The sequence below is a fragment of the Haliotis asinina genome, chromosome 16 (genome assembly GCF_037392515.1).
Source record: "Haliotis asinina isolate JCU_RB_2024 chromosome 16, JCU_Hal_asi_v2, whole genome shotgun sequence".
NCBI classification, from domain to species: domain Eukaryota; kingdom Metazoa; phylum Mollusca; class Gastropoda; order Lepetellida; family Haliotidae; genus Haliotis; species Haliotis asinina.
Genome location: NC_090295.1, coordinates 4,658,633 through 4,685,332, shown reverse-complemented (window position 1 = coordinate 4,685,332; position 26,700 = coordinate 4,658,633). Strand labels below are relative to the sequence as shown.

General features: G+C 41.2%; 1 protein-coding gene across 1 annotated transcript; it reads left to right on the top strand.

The window, feature by feature from the left end:
- Positions 1-1,299: 1,299 nt before the first annotated feature.
- LOC137268958 (uncharacterized) lies at positions 1,300-21,801 on the top strand. The gene is made up of 11 exons (XM_067803583.1): positions 1,300-1,501; positions 2,515-2,758; positions 7,223-7,393; positions 7,664-7,851; positions 8,744-8,903; positions 16,544-16,655; positions 17,497-17,647; positions 19,025-19,169; positions 19,680-19,851; positions 20,438-20,628; positions 21,684-21,801. The coding sequence occupies exons 1-11, from the start codon at positions 1,328-1,330 to the stop codon at positions 21,743-21,745; spliced, it is 1,770 nt and encodes a 589-aa protein (XP_067659684.1). The 5' UTR covers positions 1,300-1,327; the 3' UTR covers positions 21,746-21,801.
- Positions 21,802-26,700: the final 4,899 nt, after the last annotated feature.

Genomic DNA, 26,700 nt, shown 5'->3' with positions numbered 1-26,700 from the left:
GACCCAATAATAATTAATACTGAATTAATAACAAAATATATGGAAAATACATACTCGTAACACTACACAGCAGACAGGCAAGATTATATTAGCATACAAGCTTTACTGAAGCACACGATTGAGGTTTCTTACCCGATTGAATAACATTAATAACATTAGTCAACACAGAATGATTTGTGACTGACTGCTTTAATTTAAAAAGATAGCACCTAAAGATAGCGTCATAATCTGTTTATGTCGAGATATCGCAATATCTAGACAGAATGTTATTATTGAATTAATTAATTAATTTCATTTTCATGACAATAGTGTTTTTGGGAGGCGCGTTCGTTAAATTACACTAGCTGCTCAGAAAGGGGAGAGCTTGGTGGGTATACAACTTCTATTTTACAATATATATGACGTTTCAGTGTACAGCAGCTTCTTCTCATCGCAAGACGGAGAAACAAACATACAGTGTTCTGATCACATGTTTAATTAGATCTCCAGGTGTATTTTAGATCGTTATTAAACTTTAAGCCCCACTCACATGCACAAACTTTACTTATGTCAGTAAATATACACGTGTAAATATACATGCGTGTGTAATAGTACATTTACTTTGGTTTCATATTTAATTTATGTAAAGTGAGTAAGTTTGAAAGTATGAATAATAAATGTTTTGAATTGTCTCATTTTTTCCCCTGAACTTCAACTAAGAAAGATGTTCTCTGATCATTGGCGCTTGAGAAGACACGCAGTATGAGATAGGTACTGCTCCAGCAATAGGTCTGTCATAAGGTAGACCTCACTGTAAGAAAGAAAGACTTGTACGAAAATTTTCAAATGAAGAAAGGGGTTTTCGATCTTATCTGCACACAACAGCAGGTTTACTTAAAAGCTAATGACCAAACTGTCCGCCAACCTTTGGATGTACGAATGAAAGATGCAATCGCAATATACTTTATGGGTTCAACTTCAGAATGCAGAACTGTGGAACATTTCTTTGGTGGTGGGAAGTCCACCGTTTGTAAAACATTCATGAAGTTTGTCAGACCATAAGTTATGTTTTGCTACCTGAATATGTAACCTTTCTCTTAAATGAAGATGACGTGACACAATTTACTCACAGTGCACTCATTTTCATGTATGTGGACAGGGATTTAGATCACCGTTCCTCGATATGTCTTAAATGAGAAATATTTGAAAAAAGGAAAGCGTGGAGAGATTTGATATTAGCAAAGCAGAACGTAGGTCCGACGCCAGACTTGCCTATCTATAGCAGGGTAGGAGACGGTAAATAGGTGTAATGTTAGATAAGGCAAGTTACACAAGTGGACAAGACGCCATGAGAGCAGCTGTGTACATATTTGCTGTTTGTTTTGTGGTTGGTCATTGTGAAGTGATCATTAAGCAGAAACTGGACCATGGGTTTTTAGCTGACCTGATTCTTCACGCGCCAAAGGCCTTGCATGGATGGAGGGTGCATGTCCTCTTTTCATCACCCGTGAACAAAATAGACGTGAGCACATTTTTATCGGTTGACCTAATTACTGTTGAACTGTTTTTGGGTTATATTGGTGAGACCGTGATAAGAATTTCTTAAATATAAATGAAGGTTATGAAGGCAAGGAAAATGAAGGAAAGTAGAATATTGTCTGATACAATGATTACATGCTGTTATGTCCTCATTTATATATGTTTGAACAGATCAAAACTAAAGCTTTAAATGTCAGACGAGTGTGTATTTACGAGTATGATCCTTCCAATCTTCCTAACTTTACTTCTACGACCTGGTACACAGGTCGTTATACAGCTTATATAATGCAGAGGTGGAACACTCAAGTAGGTAATGATAAATGACATGCAAGAAAATTGGTGGCATCTACCTGGGTTTTCAGCCCCGATTTGAAGAGGTCAACATGTGACGGTGTCGCGCTGGCCATACAAGGTATACACATGAATATTTGTTAAAAGGCACTGTAAGTCCCCATGGTCCTTGGTATGGTGATCAACCTCACGTTGCCGACAAGCTATACCCCATTTTTAAGTTGTAATGTCCTAAATAGGATATAATTAATATAGTTACACGCTAGTCATAAATCTCTAACTGTCATATCCTAGTTGTTTCAATGTCCTTTGGCGACAGAATACCTGTGTCGGGTTTTTAATTTGGTTCAGTATAATCACTATCGAAGTCCAATGCAGTCAAACTAACATGTTCTCTTTCTTAACTCATAAATATACAAAGAATATAAAAGAAAGGTTTCATATTACATGCATGGCATAGGCGGATCAAGGAATAATCAATGTTGGGGATTGGATCCCCCAGACCCCACCCCCACACACCCATGGCTCCGCCAGTGCAAAACATTACCTCCTTCAATGGGTTTTAAATCGTTTTGGAAAAAAGTGTGTGTGTGTTTGCGACCCCCCATCTCTGGATCCGCCAATGCATGGTCAGTTTTGAATAAACTTGTGCATATTAAAATGTCCCAGTACAATAAAGATATTGAAATATTTCCTTATCGTCAGATATGGGATGCTCACGTTGTTCAGAAACTCAACAACGGGAGGGAGTTTGTCATCGCCAACAAAAACTACAACAAGGACCTAGATGCGGGCGACACAATCAAGATGGAGATTGAGGCCCACACAAGTCTCCACACGCTACCATCTGCATCACTGTACTTTGAGGGATTCCAGCCATCCGGGCATTCAGCCTCGTCCTCGCCTAGCAGTCACGTGACGACGACACCAGCGACGCCACATCACGGAAGTAAGACTAAAAATTGATGCTTTTCATGAGTGATGAATGAATGAATGAAGTTTAACGCCACTTTCAACATTCTAGCAATATCACGACGAGGTACTTGCATCCTCATGATGGCCATTTCTTTGACATTTGAAATTTGTACCCCCAAATACGCAATAGATGCATCACACAGTTCAGGAAACAAGAAACATTCTGTGTGTTTGAGATGGACAGAAGTCCGCTAGAATCAAACTTAGATACTGAAGTGCATAAAAACGTAATTTGACACAATAGCTTGATAAAGTCGCTCTCCCGTCAAGTTTACTGAACGAGCTTATTTTTGAGGCACTAGCCATCCTAGGGGATTATAGAGCTTTTTGAGAAAAGGGGGTGCACACTAGTGAGAAAAGTGGAGACTTCATTTTCATTTTCACCCGACTTTCAATGGTCATTTCACAAAATTTCAGTACAAAAGAACATTATTCGTATGTTTTCAACTAAAGGGTTCAACAAAATAGCGAATGGTCATACAAGACTTTTGTGTCAGCTTTCGAAATATTGTAAAAAGGGCTATCTACAATATCTAAAACACCATGGTTTTGTGGGTGTAAATGAACACAGCTCCTGTCTAGATATAAATCAAGCATCAAAATCTTTGAATGTTGATTATGACAGGTGGGCTATTTCAAATCTGTATTATCCTTACGTTTTACAACTTATCGGATGTAAGCATAGGTGCATAAGGAAGGTGGATTTGACAATATGTGTGGCGAATATGCATAGACATAAATTATTGAAACTTTACATTACATGTCAAAACATTGATTACAGAACAGCCCTATTTCCTGTTTACTTGGTTCTGTCCTATTACGCAGCTTAATGCGATAACCGGTCCAGTATTATTAGACTATGTCATTTAACTGGATGCATAAATATTTATCAGTGTGATTTGATAAGTCTACGCAGTTGTATATTGCAACACTAAGCTCCTAATCCTAGTAAATACGTCGTACGGCGTGCTATGTCGTACAGTGAGCTCTGATAAACAGAAACGTGGACATCGTGGAAATATCAAAACGAGGCTCTGCCGCTGGAAAAGTTTAGCGGTCTCTGACGGAACTGATATTACATCAACCTTATTGTTCGATACATAACTACGCTCAATAGGCGCAAAACAACATATAACAGGTTTGACCAGTGAGCCAGATGCATTGTAAACAGTTTTTACAACCTCATCAGACAGGGGCAATCTGTGATTCCATAGTTAAGTTATGCTGCCTCAACCTCGACATAAAGTAGAGAATGACGGTGCAATTAAAGTTTAAAATTGAAATTCATTTGTAAATACCATTTTCTTATGAAACAAGGAATTGGAATTCAGTTTAACCAGAGATGTTTGTGGTGTCTATTTACACTTTCACACGACAAAATTCGGATCATCTGAAAAGTAGGTCATTGTCTGAATAGGTTAATGAGACTTATGTTTCGGTATGTATTTTAAATACATTTTGGTCATATATTTCATGAAGTAAACAAATATTTGCCAAGATTACACAGCCGTTCACATTCTTCACATTAAACGAAATAGCTGGATAAATTTTCAGACAGATGGATTTTTCCACTAATATGGCTTAATATATTTTTGTCTGCCATTTACAAATAAAGGACAAATGAAAACAAACTGAATATATGTAGAAATTACAGTTGATACACTTTTTCATCTACATTTACTTTTTTATATCTTTCTCATACAATGGATAAATTATGAGCAGACAAGAGAACTTTTGTTAATTATTTTCTAAAAAGTAGTGGAATAGATTTTGTTGAATGATATTACAAAGTACAACAATCTATAATATGCTTATAAATTAATAAAATTGATAAATTTCCTTCAGCTAGAAATCTAACCAAATACACATTGATAAGTTTGATAATCAATTCAATTACAGGTACAGTCGCTAGTCATCCAAACTAACGAACATATTTCATATGATATTATCTGAAGGCATAAAATTACCAAATAACAGATCGTTTTTTATTTTATGGAATTTTTAAGACATATTATACCTCAGTGTGTTGTGGTGACTAATATCTCGTTAACCACATTATAGATTACCCACGTGTGTGAAGATTTGGACGTAGCCAGGAAGTCCTTCAAAACTAAGATGGAAACGTTCAAACACTGGACATCGAGAATATTGATAGGATGACCACGTTTTATAGGACCCCTCACTAACAGAAAGTTTTGATAAGAAAAACATGTACCTTTCATTCAGAGTATGAACAGATCTCTCATCCTCTCTTTCATGAAATAAACAATTTAATTCACGGACATTTATTTAATTGAAATTAAAAATGTTTATGTATAAATTCTTGTTCATTCATAGATACATACAATAAACGTGATTTGAATACCATTTTAAAAGCAGAATTCATAATGAAGGGCTAATATCGTATATTCAGTATGTAAAAAGCGTAATATGTATATCCTAATACACAATCATCAAAGTATCACATGTTCAAAGTATGCTTCATGGTCTTGATGGGGATGTCAGCAGACAGTAAAATAACGAAGTACGTGATTGAGGTTTGTTATGGATGTCTGGCATTGTTGAGTGGCGCAAATTATTTCATTGGAATTCAGACCCAATCTTTTGTCGTGGCTTAGTAGTCAACAAGCTAACACATGTTAACGAAACCTATCTATACTGAGTCAAAAAAGAAAGCTCACAAAATGTATTCTATAAAAAAAATGAATATTTTTTCTCTGATGATACATCTTTGTATCCGAAATGGGATCCCTAATCTTAGAAAACGTTCGCAAAACCCACTCAAAACCATCCATTCGTCATGCAAATGACGTTAGTGCCAGATCAGGTTTTGCACGTGCAGTCGATCACGTGATCTTCGCATTGAGGTTTTCTTCGCAAGAGCAATGGGATGCAGCCGTCGTACTGTGTATGCCTTGCGAGGTCGTCTACAACAAACTGGCACCACTTCTGATCGCCCAAGGTCGGGTCGTCCACGTGTGACGTCACGAGCAAAAGACCGTCAAATCGTCCTACGTGACAGATTTCTGCCGGCTACACGAACCAGGACTGAGATGTTCAGAGGTCGACTGTCCTCACAGACCACTCGAAATCGGTTGCAGGCTGCCAATCTCCATTCTCGACGTCCATATTGTCACTTGACATTCTGTATACCCATGTTTTGGAACGGCGGTGTAGTGGAACTGATTGTGGCACTATCAGTTTAACGAGTATACCACACAGGTCTCAGCAACGAAATACAGTGGCAGCTGTCTAAACCGGCAGACATTGGGACTGAATAAATAATCCGACTTAAACAATGTGCCGGATTGTAGAGCTTATTTTAAATATACAAGCCATATATAGGACTGAGATTTTATGCCGCTGTTGACAACTTGCCGGATTGGACAGATGCCGGTTTTAACAGCTTCCACTGTAATAACAATTTAACCATCTTACCATCTCTTGTTCTTTTATAGAGCAGTGAGTAAAGAATGTGAAGTTTCCTTTATGACTCAGTATATATTGTACTAAACATGTACACAATGTTTTAAAGTAAAGACCGCGATGTATGGCGTTTGCTAATATGCCAAACAAGTGCATTGTTCCAGCAGAAATTAGAAAGTCACCAGCTGTGGTCATCGCGGTGTGTGTTCAATGAAGGAAACACAGCCTGTAACTGTCCAGATCTTGTTTCCTAACAAAACAAATTGACCAATGGTCAGTGATATAAGATACATATGGCCTGAAGATATGTCGGCATTGTTGGCCTTTGTTATGTGTTATCCTCATATAGCAATATATTTGCTGTCTTGTGTGGATGAAATCTAATGAGATTCGGCAAACTTCTGGCAGATTTCTGTAGACAACTACGAGTTGGCCCCGGGTATGCTTATCGGTTTGTGATGACAGCATGGGTGGATCCAGAGGAGATGGACATACCTTTTTGTCCTGAAAGATTACTAAATGATCATTGCAACTCTCGAGAAAACGAACTGTGCATCTCCCTTTCTGAACTATGCATCCCTCATTTTTCAAAAAGCTGTATCCGCCCATGTGACCATGCTCGTTGCGACCAGACCAAAGAGCAATTGGTACAACCTGTGCGTGCGTGTGCGTGCGTGTGCGTGCTTTCCAGTAGAAACTGATTCATTTGCGACTACCTCTGTAGTAGCGAACTGGATCATATCGATACAGTTTCGAAGTTGTTTCTTAAATTTTCGCAGATCTGTGGTTGACGTGACTGTACATATGTTTGTGGCGGGTGCCATTACCTTGCCATTACAACTGTCAGAAAATCTGATAGAGGGTGGGAAGGGGGGAAGGGGTGGGGAATGTTTTCGGGAAAGGGGGATATCTGCCCCTACCAGTGGGCTATCGAGGCAACCCTCCCCCCCCCCCCCCCCCCACAAAGATCGATGATGAGGATGATGATAGTCACTTTGTATTGCACATGTAGACGTAAACAGCAACTTCAACTACACGGCGTTGCTGGGAGATTCCATCCTGTTTTACGAGGCCCAGCGTTCCGGGAAACTCCCCTCTGATAATAGGATCCCCTGGAGGGGGGACTCAGCTTTAGGGGACAAGGGTGACCATGGTGAAGATCTCACAGGAGGATGGTATGACGGTACCGTATCACAACCACACATTTGTACAATAGTTTTATTGGGAGTGGGGATCACCAATTTTGTACATAACTGTATGTTTATAAGTATGCTTATAAATTATGGGAAGGAGATGGGATCATTGTTTTGTACAGGACATGGGGATGGGGGTGGGGCACTCATTTCGTGCATAAATTTAAGGTGGGCGGGTGTCATTCCCATTGCACATTGCACATTACTAGATACGTCAATGACGTCATTCCACAGTATGCCTCTATGATTCTATTTGTCAGCCGGGGATCACATGAAATTTAACTTTCCCATGGGGGCGTCTGTGACCTTGTTGACCTGGGGGATGCTCAAGTTCAAGGACGCCTACGTGAGCTCGGGTCAACTGGACCACATGTACAGTTGCATAAAATGGCCTCTTGACTACTTCCTGAAGTGCTGGGAACCTTCGAGGCAAGAACTTTACGTGCAGGTTGGTTTCATACGGGCAGTGTGTGTCAGCATTAGCCAAACACACAGATACACTCATGTACAACCAAACATATCACACACACACACACACATGCACGCACACACACGCAACACACACACACATGCAACACACGCAACACACACATACACGTAACACACACAAGCAACACACACCTCGCTCACAGACAAGCAAACGTCACACAAACACGCACGTGTACATAAACTTCGCTCAGAGACAACGAAACATCACGCACGCACGCACACACACATGTACACAAACACACACAGACACACACACGCGCGCTTAGAGAAACCAAACAGAGCACACTCACATCACACACACAGCCACACTCGTGTATACACACCTCGCTCAGAGACAACCGAACATCATGCGCACACACAAATACACTCATATCGCACACAGAGACACACCTCAATCGTGCGCACAGGCCGGCCGAAACACATGAACACGCTCATACACAAACATCACACCAAGCGGATACAACCTTATACCAAAAGCCCGGACATACACAAGATTCTTACTACAGATCAGCATGATAGTTGAGCAAACCCTCTGAATTATCTAGACAACGCTTTGCAACGCATCGGTCTTACATGCCGTTGGTATACCTGAAGCTTAAGTTAAAGTTCGTGGCCTGTTTCCTTGTTTTTGCCAAACCGAACAGAAATTCTGACTTGCATTGAGAAACAGATCTGCAAGGGGAGGAGCACAACTGGTCCAAGTATTTCTCAAAGAAAATCTACCACTTCACATATTGTCATCTAAAGATTTTCTCAGTAGATTTCAGATGTCGTTTACTTTTTTGACAATTTTTCCCGAACCTAAAGACAGAAGAACGATGCAGTATGTTGATGATGACGTCACTGTTCAGGTTGGCAAGGGCAAAACTGACCATGATGTGTTTGGTCGCGCTGAAGACATGACCATGCCCCGTCCGGCGTACAAGGTGACTGCAGCGCATCCCGGAAGTGACGTAGCGGGTCAAATGGCCGCAGCAATGGCGGCGGGAGCAATTGCTTTTGAAACGAAAGGTAGAATAATGTATTTATATTTTTTCAGGTAAACTTCAAAGTAGGGTAATGGCCATCGTGATCCCAAATTTTAGGTATAATTTCATTATTGAAAATTATATTAATTATTTATTATTTAAATGTGTTGTTGTTGTGAATTTCATCATATATTTCCACGTGAATGAGAACAGGGCTTTACTAATTTCAACCAGAACATGTTCTGGAGGCATAAAACGACTAAATGTATGGACAAAGACAACAACCTTCGAAATAGCTGATTGTCGACTGAGGTTTTCACGGAGTCGAGCAAGTAGCGACACAAGCTGATTTTCTTTGGAGACACAGACAAAAAAGGAAAAACGGAAAAGTACCGACAGTGATTGGTTATGGATTCATGTGTAGAGTTTCATTAAAACAACATTTTTACCCGTTGTTTACATCCATGTGTACTTTCACATGTCAGGAGTGTAAGAACTGTACAAGGTTATCAAGTTTGGACATTACCATTTGCAGAAAACAAAAGTGGTTAAACAGAAACGAGCTATGCAATGAAAGAGATTCCGTCTCTGTACATAAAAAGGCGACGCGTGGCAAATACAGCCATGAACAAATCGATAACCAAGGGGTTCTTTATAGACAAGCGTTACATTGTCTCCAGGCTGACGTTGTTAACTGTTACATACTAAAGACAAAAGGCGTTAACGACATTTTGTAAAAACATTTTTAAATTTACACACGCCTGGTAAATACAGTACATTCTTAGAAACATTAATTGTTCGTTAGCCCGTTAAAATATCAACAAGTGAGTGCGTTTAGTTTTACGCCGCGCTCAGCAATATTCCAGCTACATGGCAGCGGTATGTAAAACTCGAATCTGGATCATAAAATCCGGTGATGAAAAGCATAAGCATCGATCTGCGAAACTGGGAACAAAGTGAGCGAGCCTGACCACCCGATCGCGTTAGTTGCCTTTTAAGACAAGCATAGTCACCTTTTGTGGCAAGCATGGGTTGCTGAAGACCTATTCTACCCCGGGTGTTCACGAATGGACAAATACGGAAATACTTGGAGGACGGTTCATATATGTAAAGACGATAAATACATAGATAATACGTACAGTCGCTACTTTGTTAAAGGTCACATGCAACGTAAAACACAACTTTGCAGATTCTGGTACCTTTAGGTATGCGCTTACGGAAACAAATCATAAAAAATGTCAATTCAACCTATAAAGTTGAAAAAAAACGCGATGAAAAAAAGCCCGCGAAATCGGAGTTCAAACGTTTCACTAAATTCCCCCCAGCGCTGGGGGGAAAACTGGTTTCAACAGCTGTGCTGCGCTGCGTCCATAACGCATGCGCAGTGAATAGGTTCGCGGAGCTTGAAACAGTATGCATGCCAGCGTCGTGAGCAGTAGTCTAATCTTGGTTGTGTACACAAACAAGTAAATAATCTACTCGTTACGTAAAACAACTTGTTGATTGTGGTAAGCAGTCTCTGTCACAGAGAAATCGAAGATTAAACGAGACTTACCTGTAAGTTGAAGGTTGATCTAGATTATATGAAACCAGGGATACTCTATAACACTCTCTATATAGGCTCCCTGATGAAACTAATCACAAGTAGGAGGGATCACGTGAGATAGCGATAGCGAATCAGGAGTCAGACTTTAAAGAGTTTGGAACCGTGTCCACAAGAAGGGCGGGTGAAACTGTCAAGTTCGGGAGGGCACGTGATCCCTCCTACTTGTGATTAGTTTCATATAATCTAGATCAACCTTCAACTTACAGGTAAGTCTCGTTTAATCTTCGATTATATCTCAACCAATCACGACGTAGATCGTGATCACGTGAGATGTTCAAAGCACATGGTTTCAAACGTAAGGCAGAGAACTCAAGTAGAAACGAATAGAGTCTTTAATCAATAAACTTTTTCGAGGTAGCACATCCAGCAGTGGTAAACAAGGATATCAAAGGCATCACGTGATGAGAGGCAGGAAACCAACTCAGCTGTTGTAAAGTAAGGCTAATGAAAAACTACTGTCAGTCACAGGTTTGTCATAGAACTTGGAAAAAGTTGCGGAACTGCTCCAGCCTGCTGTCTTCAGTATGGTATGGAGCGGTACAAAGTTTCTCAAGGCTGCACTTGTGGATGCCATTCTGGTACTGTGCGGGGTAAAGATAGTCATGTCCACACCACTCGACTGCAACACCTGCCTAATCCAGCGAGACACTGTATCTTTACTCACAGCCTTGAATGACCGAGCATAGCTAATAAACAACTGATTGGCACCGTCGCGCAGCGGAGCGGTCTTAACGAGGTATTCCCGTAGCACAGTCACAATACACAAACTACTGTCCTGCGAAGACGCTGGCAATGTTAACTCTGCCTGGTGAACGCCAGGTTTTGATTGCTTCAGAAGACTGCCAACTCTAATTCTACAACAACTATCTGACAAACTAATATCTCTAATGTCTAGCAAATGAACAGTCTGCAGTCTTTGTCCCGTTAAGAGGGCTACCAGGGCAACTGCCTTGAGGGTGAGAAGTTTTAAGGACAGGTCTTTCAGGGGCACAAGTGTTTTAAGATAATTGAGAACCACGCTTGTATCCCAAGTCACAGTGTTCCTGGGGAGTGATGGACGAGCCTGGAAAACTCCTTTCATGAATCGGTTTATCAGTGGATGTGAACCGAGGGTTGCACTGTCTATTGTAATGAAACTTGAGAGAGCAGACCTGGCTGTGTTTAGCGCACTGTATCCCAGGTTATGCAACTCGTACAGCTCGGCAAGGAAGTCCAACACTTCACTCACAGATGGACACAGCGTATCAATTTCCCTTTTATTAGAAAACTCAATCCATCTCCGAATATATGTTGAGTACTGGTTAGTGGTGGATTTGCGCCAGGATTGTAGGATAACACAGGCAGCTCTGTCCGAAACTCCTCTCCGTGTGAGAGATTGCCTGATACAGGAAACACTGCAAGTTTCATTCTGTTGAGTGGATGTCTCGTAGACACGTTTTGAGGAAGGCGGAGTATCTGGGATACTGGCGGAAGGACGACTGGTACTTGGGTGAGTAGTCTGAGGAGTCGGGGAAACCATGGCTGAGTCGGCCACAATGGAGCTACTAGCAGTCCTTTGGCCTGGTCCTCCTCCACTTTCTGGACGACTGTCTTCAGTATGCTGAAAGGCGGGAAAGCATAGAAATAAGTATTCCAAGTAATTGTGAATGCATCAATGCCACATGCATCTGGGTCTGGCTCCCACGAAACGTATCTGGCCAGTCTGTTGTTCAGTCTTGATGCAAACAGATCAATTTCAGGTGTACCCAACAATCTACATATGTCATGGAACACATGTTCAACCAAATACCACTCAGTATTGTCCCTGACCAGTCTTGATTCTCTGTCGGCAATCACATTGTCTTTACCGGGAATGTGACACGCACTCAGCCAAACATCCCGCTGTATACACCATATCCATATATCTTTAGCAAGCCTGTCAAGCTGTGGTTTCTTACCACCCATATTGCAGATGTAACTGACAGCGGTGGTATTGTCCATCCTAACTCTAATGTGACATTTGCGTTCAGTAGAGCAGAAAGTGCGCAGTGCCAAGAACGCGGCAAGTAGTTCAAGGTAATTTATGTGTTGAACAGTTTCGTCACTTGACCATCAGTTCCGCGGGTAGCACCCCAGCCAATTTCGGACGCGTCTGAGGTGAGGGCGATTGACGGGGGCTGCACACTGATGGGTTTACTGGCAATACACACGTTTGTAACCCACCACTGAAGGTCGGCTCTTTGGTCTGCATTGAGTACTACTACGCTGTCAAAGTTACCGTTTGCTATTCGCAGAGATCGTGACTTGCCGTTGTCAAGGCGACGAAAGTGCAGGGGACCGTACTGAACTCCAGGGAAACATGCCACTATATATCCAATAACCTCCGCTAGGTCTCTGATTGAGCACGTATCTTTATTGAGCAAAGTCGCGCAAGCCTGTTTCCCTGAGTGGGCTTTAGATGGTGCAGGGGAAACGGTCATCGATGATGAGTTTATCACGAATCCAAGGAATGTCAGTTCCTGGGTCGGTATGAGGACCGATTTTCCGGAGTGTAGAACAAAACCAAGATTGGTGAATAACTCTGCAGTTTCCGACACAAACTCCGCACATTCACGCTGACTGTCACCGACAATAAATGAGTCGTCGATGTATCCAACGTTAGTATGTCCACGTGATCTGAGATATGAGAACGGCACCCGTAAGAGTTTAGTAAAGTATCTTGGCGCACAGATAAGTCCATTGGGCATGACTGTAAACTGATATAACTGACCTATCCAAAATAATTTCAAGTACTTCTGATGATCTGGGTGAACGGGGACGGTGTAATACGCATCTTTGAGATCTATCGAGGCCATAAAGCAATCTTTCCGCACAAGCGACAGGGCGGATGTGAGACTTTCCATTTTGAAATGTACATAGTCGACACTTTCGTTGAGATGCTTTAAATTTAGAATGACTCTGTAGCATCCGTTTTTCTTGAGTCTGATGAAGATATTAGATATATATTCACCTTGTTCATGACGGGAAGGTATAATCACACCTTTTGCTAAGAGTTTAACTATTTCCGCATCAATGATTGAATGTTCCTGTTCCGAGAATTTTATTTCTTTAGGAAAGTTGGACTGGACAGGCAGCGAAGCGAAGTCGATGTAACAACCCGTAACGGTTTGCAATATGAAGGGATCAGATGACAGGCGTTGCCAGTGACGGACATGGTAACGTAGTCTACCAGCAATAAACACATTGTTAGGGATGCATAACGAGCTCACCTCAGCAGCAGTACTTGCTAGTGTCGCCACCCCTCGGGCCTCCGCTTGTGGTAGGGTCGACCTCTGTCTAAAAAACCCTTGCCTCGTGTCTGGTTGCCTTGGTGACGGCCGCTAGTGTAGGCCGGTGTTTTGTTGGAACTGTGTGGCTTGTGATAAGGCGCTGGGCGCTGGCGATTGTAGGTCACCTGTTGTGCTAGTCGGTTGGTCATGCTCATCGACTTAATGGTCTCTGACAAGTTATCGCCAAACAACATGGTAGACATTGGAGTCTGAGGAGAACACCGTTGCTGGAACTGTTTGTTGAGATGTGGTCGGAGCATGTCCCGACGGCGGTAGTTTAACTCAGTGTTCACATGAGCTAACAAACTGATGGCATCTGTCGCCTGTTTCTCCAATGCCTTGATGTCTAACTGTTGAACCGACATCTCCTTGTTCTTAACCTTGAGAATGTCACTGGCTATGTTTAGCATGGGCACTGTTGCTCTGATGATAGGGTTCTGAAGCTTCTGGATTCTGAGGTCATCATGAGGTCGTTCCATTGATTTCAGTTTATCCCAGATTTCTGGATTGACTTTGCTGACTTTGAGCAGTTCACAATTTTGAGGGGACTTGTAATCGGAAAGTTTTTCCCTCAACTTTTCCTCAGGCATTCTCCTGAACATCATATTGTTCATCGCCTCTGCTAGCCTTGGTTGTATTGATGGTCCTGGGATATCTGTGTTGCCATAGTCCTGCAGAAGGGTATCCAAAAAATCACATGGCTCATCGACCTGATCCAAGTCAGTGGCTGCAGCCCTAGAGGCGGCATCATCAAAGAGTTCTTCCATGGCCGCGCTGACATTGTCGCCAGACCGCTCGGCTCTCGGCCCCCTGGCCTCCCCCTCCTCCCTCTCCGCCTCTTGCTGAGTGCGGGTAATGGTAGCACTAGCCCGGCTAGATAAGCGCTTTGGTGACAACAGAGCTGTCAAAGTAGCTCCAAGGGAGGAAATAGACTGACTCATTTCCGACATGAGTTGATGAGTGTCAGAGTTCTGCTGCATCAATTGTACCAAGGCCGAGTCCGGACCTGCCTCGAGAGGACTGCCCATGGCGGCAATGCTGGACCCCGCAGGGTTCTCAGCGAGGATGTCACAAAGTGAAGAATAATGTCCAGGATCTACCGGTGCTCCCATAGGATTCGGGTCCTGATGTTGTCTACCACCTTCCGTGACACTGTTTGGTGTAGGGTCAGTACGGTCTATGTGGAGTCGGTCCGGTGCGGTCAACCCACAGCCTTTGGGCGTGTACTCTGCAGAAGCCATGTCGTCCGCCATCTTGGCTGACACCCAAGGGGTAATGGTTGAGAATCGCTGCAATCGCTGCTCTTCCAGTATCCGTATTGTTGACCACTCCAACGGTATTTATACGCACTTGGAGTGGATGATCAAACTCAAACGGTAATTATACGCACTTTGAGTGAAATGGGCTTAGATCAAATCACTGAATAGTCAGAGCTTAATCACCCGTGTCTTCCTCCAGGAGGATACGCATCGCACTGACTCCTGATTCGCTATCGCTATCTCACGTGATCACGATCTACGTCGTGATTGGTTGAGATATAAGCTCAGTTTCTGGTTTATTCACACCTATATGTCTGTCTGCCTGTCTGCTAAAAGGCAACATGCAATACACAGCTTTAATTATTGACCACGTGCAATTTGAACTTAACACCTATCAGACTATACGACATAAAGAAAATAAGTTGATTTATGACTCGTGCACCCGTGTCCCATGTCTGCCACATTATGTAATTAGGCACGTGTGATACACATGACATGTTTTTATGTTTGTTGGTTGGAAACAAACTACATTCATTTTTTTCGGATGACTGGATTTGACGGAAACTGGTGCAAACTCTTGTCAGTTTCAAGTCCTGCTTTGAACTCGGACGAATGACAGATTCCAGCCACGCAGTAGTTTACAATCTCTACTGACATGATTTTTTATTGGATCGAGCGCAAATTCAGAGAACATTTATTTTCTAAACCCAACATCTCTATATACATTCTTCATAGATAACGACTTCTTTTAGTGTATATGGTTTTGTTTGACAACAGTATATGAATCTATACTGAAACGACGCATCAAGTACACAAAAAGAAGTTGTTATCCTTAAAGAATCTTACTTTCTTGTGACTGGCTATACTTCTAAAATGCCCATCAAACAGATCATCTTTCTGTACACACAATGAACCCTCAGTATATCAGCAAATGAAACAGCCAATCGGAAGCCGTCGTTACACTTGAGTGCATATCCACCCGCTGTGACTGGGTTCGGTCTCCCGAGGGCTTCGTTTCGGGGAAAGTAAGCCCAAGTACAAAATATTGCACTTTTGAATCGCGATTGTACGCTTATAATTGTGTTTATTTGTTTTTTTAAAGCATCAATGTATATTATATGTCATGAATAAGTGATAAAAGTGTTTTAACTAAGTTCGATTTTTTGGTTTCATGTGACCTTTAAGATGGAACTCTCTGAGTGACGCTGTACCAACTTGACTCACGACACTGTACAACCTTGTCCACCATGTCGCCAGTGGGAAATGGCGGGTGTTATTTTGAACCTTAAAGCCGTTGGGAGAAATAGAACCGAACAGAACTTGTTTTAAAATGTCAAAAGATGTATTCACGTACGATATTACTAGTTTTCTTTCAAATAAATAAATAAATAAATAAATAAATAAATAAATAAATAAATAAATAAATAAATAAATAAATAAATAAATAAATAAATAAATAAATAAATGTTACTTTCAGCCTATGATTTGGGGACATTGGTTTGTTTTTCAGATAAGGTTTATTCTACAAAGCTACTGACAGCCGCTAAAAGCCTGTATGAATTTGCAAAGGCCCACCAAGGAAAGTACAGCGACAGTGTGCCGGATGCAAAGGAATTCTACGGGTAATTTGTGAGTAGTAATCTGACTGAGCGTAGTGTATTCACAGGTGAATGAACACCTACCATGAAGTAAATATATCCAAGAAAGCCCACGCAGGTCTAGAAAATGTGTCAAGTCTAGATTTCCACAGAAAATGAAGAAAGTCTCAGGGCACCTTTCATTACATGTTACCATTTCCTTTCGTGCTATGAACTGTTTTCCTGTAAATGTGTTCATTTCAGGGAGTTGTTCGTCTATATTCTGAACAAAGCAATATTTGCCCAAAGGCGATAATAACTCTTAACATAGATTTAACATAGATTGCAGCGCCAGGATCGGTGTATGCTACAAAACCAGGCTAGCTATATATTCTCGAAACGTTCGTAGCCCTACAAACTTCTTTCACCCATTCTTAACAAATTGGCTACGATACAAATTAAGAATTCTTAGGGCTACGAACGTGTCGAGCTTGAGAATAAGGGCCAAGACTTGTCAAGCTCATACTGCGTAAAACAAAGCATAACCCTTTTCGACAACGCGATTTGTACTGGGTTAGCCGTAACTCCCAAACACAGACTGAAATACGGGCAGTGGGGCCTTGTGGTTTAAGCGTTCGCTTGTCACGCCGGGTTCGATTCTTTAGCACGGGTACAGTGTGTGAACGTTCCTAGCCCTACAAACTTCTTAAGCCCATTCTTAACACAATGGCAACGGTCAAAGTTAAGAATTCTTAGGGCTACGAACGTTTCTAGAATAAATGTTTGGGGGTTGATGCACTTTGATGGAAGGGATACATTGGTTGGAAATAAAAGAGGTCTTTGTAACAAGCTCTCAGTCCTGTTGAAGAATCCCTCTGTGCGGCAGGTCGTCGGGCTTCCTGGACGAACTGGCACTGGCGGCGGTCTGGCTGTATAAAGCCAGTATGGAGAAACACTACCTACAGGATGCAGAGAACTACGTGGCCACTGACACGGCGTGGGCGTTGGACTGGGATGACAAGAACGTCGCCGTCCAGGTCAGCGTCGTCACGTGATGAATGAATTGTTCCAGAAATAAGTAAAACTGAACATAATTTTACCTTCCTAACTTCAGGGGCCCAGTTTGTTTTACCAATGTACAATGTATACAGTCACTCAACAAAGTTCCTGCGCATTGGCTCCAAACCTAGTGATGACTGATAACACCGAGAAAACTATGGAATCGTTAAGACTGCTATAGTCTAAAATGAATATCTTCAACGCAGATGATACGTACATCTGGGAAGAAAACTCTTTCATGTACGTAGGAGATATTTTTATCTCCACAGGTAAGACTTACCGTCCACACACGGTACTTTGAACTACGCTGATATTACCCAATACGTAAGTGATATAATCTTTTTGGGAGAAAGTATTGGTTACTATCAAATTGTCGACTAGTATCGTTTACTCGCTTAATCGACAACATATGTGTTTTAGATATCTCAGTATAACGTAACGTTTTATATAATTCAAACAATATTTTGTTTATTTTTTATTCTAACGCTGTTAGTTTCTTAATGTGATAGGCAAATGACAAAAAGACCCATTGAATATAACGACCAGCATGCTCGGAAACATTTAAACAAATCATACATAGATTTACATAAACTTTATCAAAATCGGGTCGAAACTTTGAAAGACAATATCACGGTCACACGTGTTACGACAGATCACAATATCATATACAGTGGAAGCTGTCTAAACCGGCACTCATCGGGACTGAAGAAATAATCCGGTTTAGACAACATGCCGGATTATGGAACTGATGGTAAATTTACGTGCCACGGACGGGACTGAGATTTTATGCTGGTGTTGACAACTTGCCGGATTGGTCAGATGCCGGTTTTGACAGGTTCCACTGTATGGAGATGATAAATATCGTGTACGTAAATGTCAGTGTCTTCTACACTTCCATAGCAAACCGAGTCACATGAAGCCGGCAGTGTTATGCTGTGATGTTAATAGATGCTTCTGTAGAAAGTGAGTGAATTAATATTTAACTTCACAACGGCAATATCTCAGCAATATCGTGACGAAAACCCGACGTGACAAAGGACAAGTACGTGTGCTGTGTTGTTGACAGGTGCTTCTGCACCAGGTGACGAGTGAATTAGTGAGTGAATGAGTTAATGTTAACATCACACAGACATTTTCTCTGCCATACAGAGACGAAAACACGAAGTGACGAAGGACACCAAATGCGTATGGTGTGTTAACAGATCTTTCTGTAGAAAGTGACGAGTGAGTGAGTGAGTGAGTGAGTGAGTGAATAAGTTACTATTTAACGTCACATCGGCAATATCTCAGCCATGCCGTGACGGAAACCCGAAGTGATGAAGACAACAAATGCTTATATGCCGTGTTGTTCACAGATGCTTCTGTACGAAGTGACGAAGGACAACAAGTACAGCACAATGGTGGAGGCCTTCCTTCAGGACTTCATGCCTGGAGGCACTGTGCCATACACGCCTTGTGGGCTTGTCTTCAGGGACAAGTGGGGGCCTTTCAGCTATGCAGGTAGAGCCAGTGGCCTACGAAAGTAACTTTCATAGAAGTCTGGAGATCATGTAACTACGTGGGTTGGTTTCAGAGACCCAAGTATTCATATTGATATCGAGTTCAATTCAACTCTTTTTGCAATACCCTTTGTCCGGGGTTGGTGTTGTAGCCTAGTGGTTAAAGTGTTCGCTCGTCACGCCGAAGACCCGCATTCGGTTCCCCACACAGGTACAATGTGTGACGCCCATTTTCTGGTGCCCCCCGCGGTGATATTGCTGGAATATTGCTAAAAGTGGCGTAGAACTAAACTCACTCACCCTTGGACTGCACTGAGGCTACAACGTCGGCTTTTAGGGGCTTGTTTTATATAGAGAATAGATGCATTGTACGTATAAGCGGGTCCGGAGGTTGTTCTGCAACCGACGAGTACACCGTATCATCTCGTACACTGATTTGTGTTTGTGGGTTCTTCAGTACGTGACAGAAATATGAACGCACATATTACCATGGGTGTTTTCACATTTGCAGCTAATGCAGCCATGTTGGCTCTAATGGCGGCCGAGAATGGCCTTCACCCTGATTCATACCGCGCATGGGCAGAGGGTCAGATCTCCTACATGTTGGGCGACAACAAGTACCACATGAGCTTCGTCGTCGGCTATGGATCGAAATATCCACTACATGTCCATCATTCTGGAAGGTGAATAGATGCCAGTGATTCGGTAGTGTTGCCCACCTGCCACAACTGACGCCCTGGAAGTCGTGGAAATAATTTACCGAAATTAACGTTTACTGTCCGTTTATTGATTTTAACACAAAGAAAGTCGCAGATTCTTACACACACCAGCCATTTCACAGCGAGTTTGTTATGTCACTGTTTTCAACGATACGTCCTTACTTGACAATATTTTGTCCATATTTGAATATAAATACCTTGATTTAGTTTTAGTGAAGTCCATATTTGACTTAAAGGTTTTAAGCTATTGTCCCTTGATTTGGCACTGTCAGAGACAGCCATCGACAGCGTGACAGCGTTTTATCCACGCATAACGAACAAGTGATAACGCTGAGTGAGATTAGCCTTTGAGTTTGCTGCACGTGCTTCGCTATCAGAGGTTCCTGGCTGAACTAAGCGTCGCGACTCTGTACAGCGCGATCAAACCACGTGACCACCAGAAAACTGAACAACGTATTAGTCCTAATGTGTGGACTTCAGAAATGAACTCGAGAACTCTAGAACTTTAGAAATGGCGTGTTCTCTGGCGCACCTGCCCGTTGTGCTTCAGCACCTGTCCGAATCCACCCGCTACCTGTGACTGGAGCAATTTCGATTCCCCAACTCCGAACGCTCACGTTCTGTATGGCGCACTGGTTGGAGGACCTGACGCCCATGACAACTACAAGGACCTCCGGACCGACTACATCCACAACGAAGTTGCTTGCGACTACAACGCCGGCTTCCAGTCGGCCGTATCAGGTATACATATGTAAAATATTGTACAGAGTTGAATGAATTAGACTTAAGTTGAATTTGGTTAAGTCTGGGTTCGTGGACTTGGTACTTCGTGTTTGTATTTTCTTAATCTCGAATAACATTGAACCACGTATGATGTACGGAAATTGCCGATGTCCGGAAATTACCGGAAATCGGTGGAAGGGGGATAACTCTAAATCTGTGTTTCTTGTCTGCAAAATATGGCTATTTTCGATGGCTACGAAAACATTTTGTATCCGTGCTGCAAACAATTCAAAATTAATATTGAGGGGCTCAGTAAGATAACTACGATCATTGAACAACTCTGTGCACTCTGCGAGTCACGTTAACAAACGAACAAAATGTGTATGGTACGAAACAATCCGAAGACAAGGGTTGTTTCGTTAGTCGCGTGGAGGACATTATATTGTTCAATGTCACAAGGGGGCATGGGCTGATATATCCTCGATGTTGTTAAGGTACATCAATGTGTACATCAACCAATGGGCCCCGAAGGCCAAGTGAATAACGTATTTATCTTATCGAACACCTCAGTGTTAATTTTGAATTGCTTGAAACACGGGTACAAATCTTTGTATCCATCACTATATTTTGCAGAGAAGATAATCAGATTTTGAGTTATCTCCCTTCCATCGACTTGCATTCGGAAAAAAAAAACATCGGTAATTTCTGTACATTACACGACGTTATTCGAGATAAAGAATTATTACCACAGAGCACCAAATGAGTTCGGCATTCCCAGCGGGCTGCATAGAAAATGTTTCTCGCTTTTGAGCGTGATACGGTGAAAACAATAGAATAGCGCTTAGCCAATCAGAAAACGACATTTACGTGTGAGGTAAGATAACAAAAGTTTGATCCATCTGTGACTGAAACAACTCTGAAATTGTGACTCAACTCGACTCGTATTTGAATCTGTCAATTCCTCTGTTCTTGCAGTTGTGTGTGGCGTTACACCGACGACGTCTACAATGTCTACAAACCACTTGTGGGCGTTTCCTTGTCGCAACTACTTAATCAAATTTGATTCTTTACAGGCTTGTTACATTTAAAAAACAGGAACCAGCTACCCGCCCCAAGTCTTCACGGATGCACATAGTGGATCTCTTGTCTGTAACGTTAACTGTAACACATCATTAAAGATGTCTATATTTATCCGTTATTTAAATGCACCAAAGGGAGGCCACATGGTTGCAACTCCCTTACTATCATTATCATGATTACACTATTTCCTGGAACAAACACGTTTATTTCAATGGACCGGTGCTATTGGTCTTACTAGGTGTAATTACTGCACTTGTCAGTGACCTGCTTCTACCGGAGGTTATTAGGGAAAAATACGGTAATTAGTTTCCGTAAGGAGGAATCTAAATCAATGTGAGTGATCATTCCTGAAAGACCTTAAGATACAATACAACTGTGGTCATAACTATACAACCATTGATTAAATGTACTAGATAACACCTCCAACATTACTTCTTTCCGAATTCATCTTTGCATCTGTAATTAACTGACCCATACCAGCGGGAAGAAAATATGGCCACTTCCTGTCTTAAACAAGTCGGGAACCAGTCCGTTCTTCATCGGTATGTTCAGACTTGCGCAACATTGAACGTTGTTTCAGTCAAATCACCGAGTGCCTTAGACTTAGAGGATTCCACATTTGCTGTACAGGGATACGATGTGGTTTCGAACTGTCATCACAGTAGATTTGGGATTCGAACCCGTACTAACACACTTTTCCATTCGACTGAAATAAGTATGTATTTACACCATACGTGAATACGTGAGTAAGATTTTCGCCGCTTTCAGCAATATTGCAGCGGGGGACACCAGAAAAAGGATTCACAAATTATACGATCGACGGGCGAAGGAGTGTCGGTATTACGATCATCGTATAGTTAGATCCTGGGCCAAGATTTTCGAAGCTCTCTTAGCGCTAAGATAGTCGTAAGTGCCATTCATTAACATTAACTTATGACTATCTTAGCTCAAAGAGAGCTTCGAAAATCTAGGCCCAGTTGACCCTGTGAGTTGAAATGGTCACAAAATGAAAATTCAACAAACTACTTATTAAAAATGTAACATGTTTATGCACTCTGAACAGTCAAATTCAACACTGCACATGTACAAACGCTTTGCGAGCCCTCCGGACATGAACTGCCAGATCTAGTGGACTTAACGTGTCGCTGCCATGAAATCAAGAAGTATAAACTGGACAATGATACTACTAATACGAACTATATCATGGTGTATAAACAGTCATCAACATCAGCTCTACACACTGTTAGGTTTTTACGCAATCAGGTTTTAGCGTAGTATTAATTAACAGAACACTGTACAGGAAAAACAATCTGTTCATACAACGAAAGTATCACAATGTACAATTTTAAATAATATTAACACTCCACTTTGCCCACACGGAGATTGTTCGGTTTCTACACGTACATGTATAGAATTTGCGGACTTCCAAACACCAATGTCTAACCGCCATAAATGTTGGTGTTGGTGACATGGACAAATTAAAAGTCATCCTGGTTACCAAGTGAGATGAACTTAGTAGTGTTTTGTGACAGTAGTGTCAGTGTGACATTGTGGTGCTGGTGTTAATGTTCATAACTCATCAGGTGACTCGGGAGAGACCAGGCCAAGTGGACTGAAGACCAACTAGGGATCTGAATTCCGATCCACAAAGCGTTACGCAACGTTACGACCCGTCGTAACTCTATACTTAACCGTACGTGTACGAATAGCATAGTGCTACGAACGTTTGATGGCAGAACGTTGGACACCCATATGTCTACATCTGTCATACACTCTTGAATGGCAATGATCACCCAACCGTGAATATTTCCTAAGCTCCCAAGGTCAATGTATGAAAATTCCTAGCTCTGTTTGAATCTGAATCCCAGAAGTTCAAACAAGACATAACAATGGCCATCATATACATGAGATCACAGCATGCAACATGCTAAACATGGACCTAGACTTGTAAAGGCACATTTCATGAGGGAAATAAATGGACACCAATGATATGTATTGTACTTAAAATATCCTACTCTCATCCACTGAATCCCATCAGTAGAGTATTGTCCAAGTATTGAAGGAAAGGAATGTTTCATAGACTAAACATTAACAAAACTCAACCATTGCAATACATGGTGCAAATATACATAGTGTTTATATATGTATAAAATGTACATTGCCTATATATAAAGATGCCCAATTGCAAAAGTTCAGGTGCATACACAAAGATGTTTCCTTAATGCATACTGATACACAAAGATGTTTCCTTAATGCATACTAATACACAAAGATGTTTCCTTAATGCATACTAATACACAAAGATGTTTCCTTAATGCATACTGATACACAAAGATGTTTCCTTAATGCATACTGATACACAAAGATGTTTCCTTAGTGCATACTAATACACAAAGATGTTTCCTTAATGCATACTAATACACAAAGATGTTTCCTTAATGCATACTGCCAGTGATGCATGAATGGTTGTTATTATGACACCAATGACACAATGAGTCACAACTCTGACAACACCTCATTCCAAGAAACTTCTCACGATCCAGATCAACTTTCTACTAAAACTTGAATAGTAAATCTGCATTTCACCTGCCACCACAATTTCCTGTAAAATGAATGTGAAAGAGGTGTATTTTCAGAGTTTGAGAAATTTGCTGCCATTTGTGCACCTTTTGGATACCCATTCTCTTCTATTTCCTGTCAAACCACCCCTTCCAGCATCAAGATACCAATAAATGACACTATTGGATTTCCTGTGCCATAATCAGTTCCCAGTTGCACAGAGAGAATCTCATGCTGTTGATCACTGGATTGTCTAATCCAGAGTTGATTATTTACAGAACGCCACCATGTAGCTAAAATACTGATGAGTGTGGTGTAAAACTAAACCCACTTACTCACTCTGTGCCATAATTTGATTGTTTCATTTGTTTACTAACAGTAAACAAACTACTGACAGTAAACAAACACCTACGCTCTTTTGTGAGAAGTGTGGGATTGGTGAGTGCTACCAGTAGGGGAGGGAATGTTTACTCTCTCTCAACACTTCCTTCAATGTCTTTCAGAAATCTATCCATAAATTTTCACCTAAATATGAATTTTCGTCAACGTTTTGGCAGATGAATATGATGACATTTTATGCTACTACAAACATTGAAATGCTCTGGCCATTTCATGTGTTAGAACACAAGTCACACTATTCCTAGTCTAGATAAATTCTCCTCTTTATTTGATGAGGTAGAATGTATTTGCTTGTTGCTCAACATGATGAGGTAAACATGTAGGTTAGTGATAAATGTTGATTATAAACATTCAGCATCAGTCAATGTTAAAATACTTCATTGTTGGCAGCTTCATAACAATCATTAAAATCTTAAAACAAAATATTTCAGATTAAGGAAAACCAAGTTCTATGGACATTCAACTCTTTATTACAATGAGTGTGACGTTTCGGTGTAGGTACTAACACCATTATCCATTGCTGCATAACTCTATTACTACCTACACCGAAATGTCGCACGAATTGCAATAAAGAAGCTGACCATCCATAGTGCTTGGTTTTCCTTCACCTGCTCAACTTCTAAAATGCCTCTCAAAGAAGAAATCTTAAGAGTAGCCGATCTCATCATTTTCATCTCAGACTACCAGAGCCCCCATTCACAGCAATCACAGTGACCGTCTAATGGAAGAACAGGACTTCCAATCGAACAAAATGTAAGGACACTTTTAGATATGGTGAACAGACTGATTTGTCTCAGTTAAAGTGTAACATGAGGTAAGAAATACTGTTATCATCTGGTCTGCTATCAACATGAATATTTTGATGGCAGGAGAATCAGACAATGCCACACTTTGTCCATCCTCGATATCTCCAGGGTATACGTTCCGATAAGTCTCCACTATACCCTGGACGCATCTACGGCTCTGCCCGATAAATTTATTACCTCCCTTGACTGTCTTTTGATCCAGTCAGGTGTCTACGCTGGGAAGTTGAGTGAACCAATCACAACTCACTTTCGTTTTTTGAATTATCTAACCGATTATACTTGGCAATAGAAACCATGCAGTGGCTCTGTAGAAGAGTTAGAAGGCGTTCTTGCATATGTTGTTCTAAAGTTTCTGACCTGTCAATTTGTTTGTATCATTTCCCTAAAATCTGGGACGCACTGCGAGCAAACCTTTGCAGTTGCGACCGCTACCTTTGTTGACACTGGCAAGCTCAGTTATAACGGCAGCCTAGCTGATTGGCTACTGTGAGAAGGCGGAGCCAGCAAAGGGAGGTAATAAATTTATCGGGCAGAGCCGTAGATGCATCCAGGGTATAGTGGAGACTTATCGGAACATATACCCTGGAGATATCGAGGATGCACTTTGTCTTGAAAGTGTATATTTTGTTTTGACACACGAACAAAAAATAAAATGAGATCTCTCAAAAAGACAATTCTGATGAATGTCACAAAATTACATATCAACATGATTATTTTGATATCATCAGAGTACAATTTTGTTAGAACATGACACACATTTTTTAAAGGTGTATATTTTGTTTTGACACAACAAAAACAAAATTAAATTGATTTCTCTCAAAAAGGCACTTCATATAAATATATTTCATATAAAATTATTTATCAACATGATTATTTTGATTAGTGTATATCTCTCGAGATATCAAAATTCATTTTCCTAAGACTAACCCTGACTTGGAAAATTCTGTTTTATCTGAGAAACATGACAAAACAATAACATAATTCATTACACCAAAAGATACATGACTGGCGAATTCTGTAAAATAATAATTATTCATATTCACAATATTCTGAGAGAAATTTTTATTGATCTCCAAGTAAATAATTCCTTCCTATCACAAGTCAGAACTAGTTAGTTAAATTTTTCATTTAGAGCGCGATTTAGGAGATGTTAACCTACTTGCACCAAGAGCAACCTAAGATAAAAACCAGTTGCACCACACAAATTCCAGATGAAATGCTTTTATTGCAAATTGTAAAAAAAGGA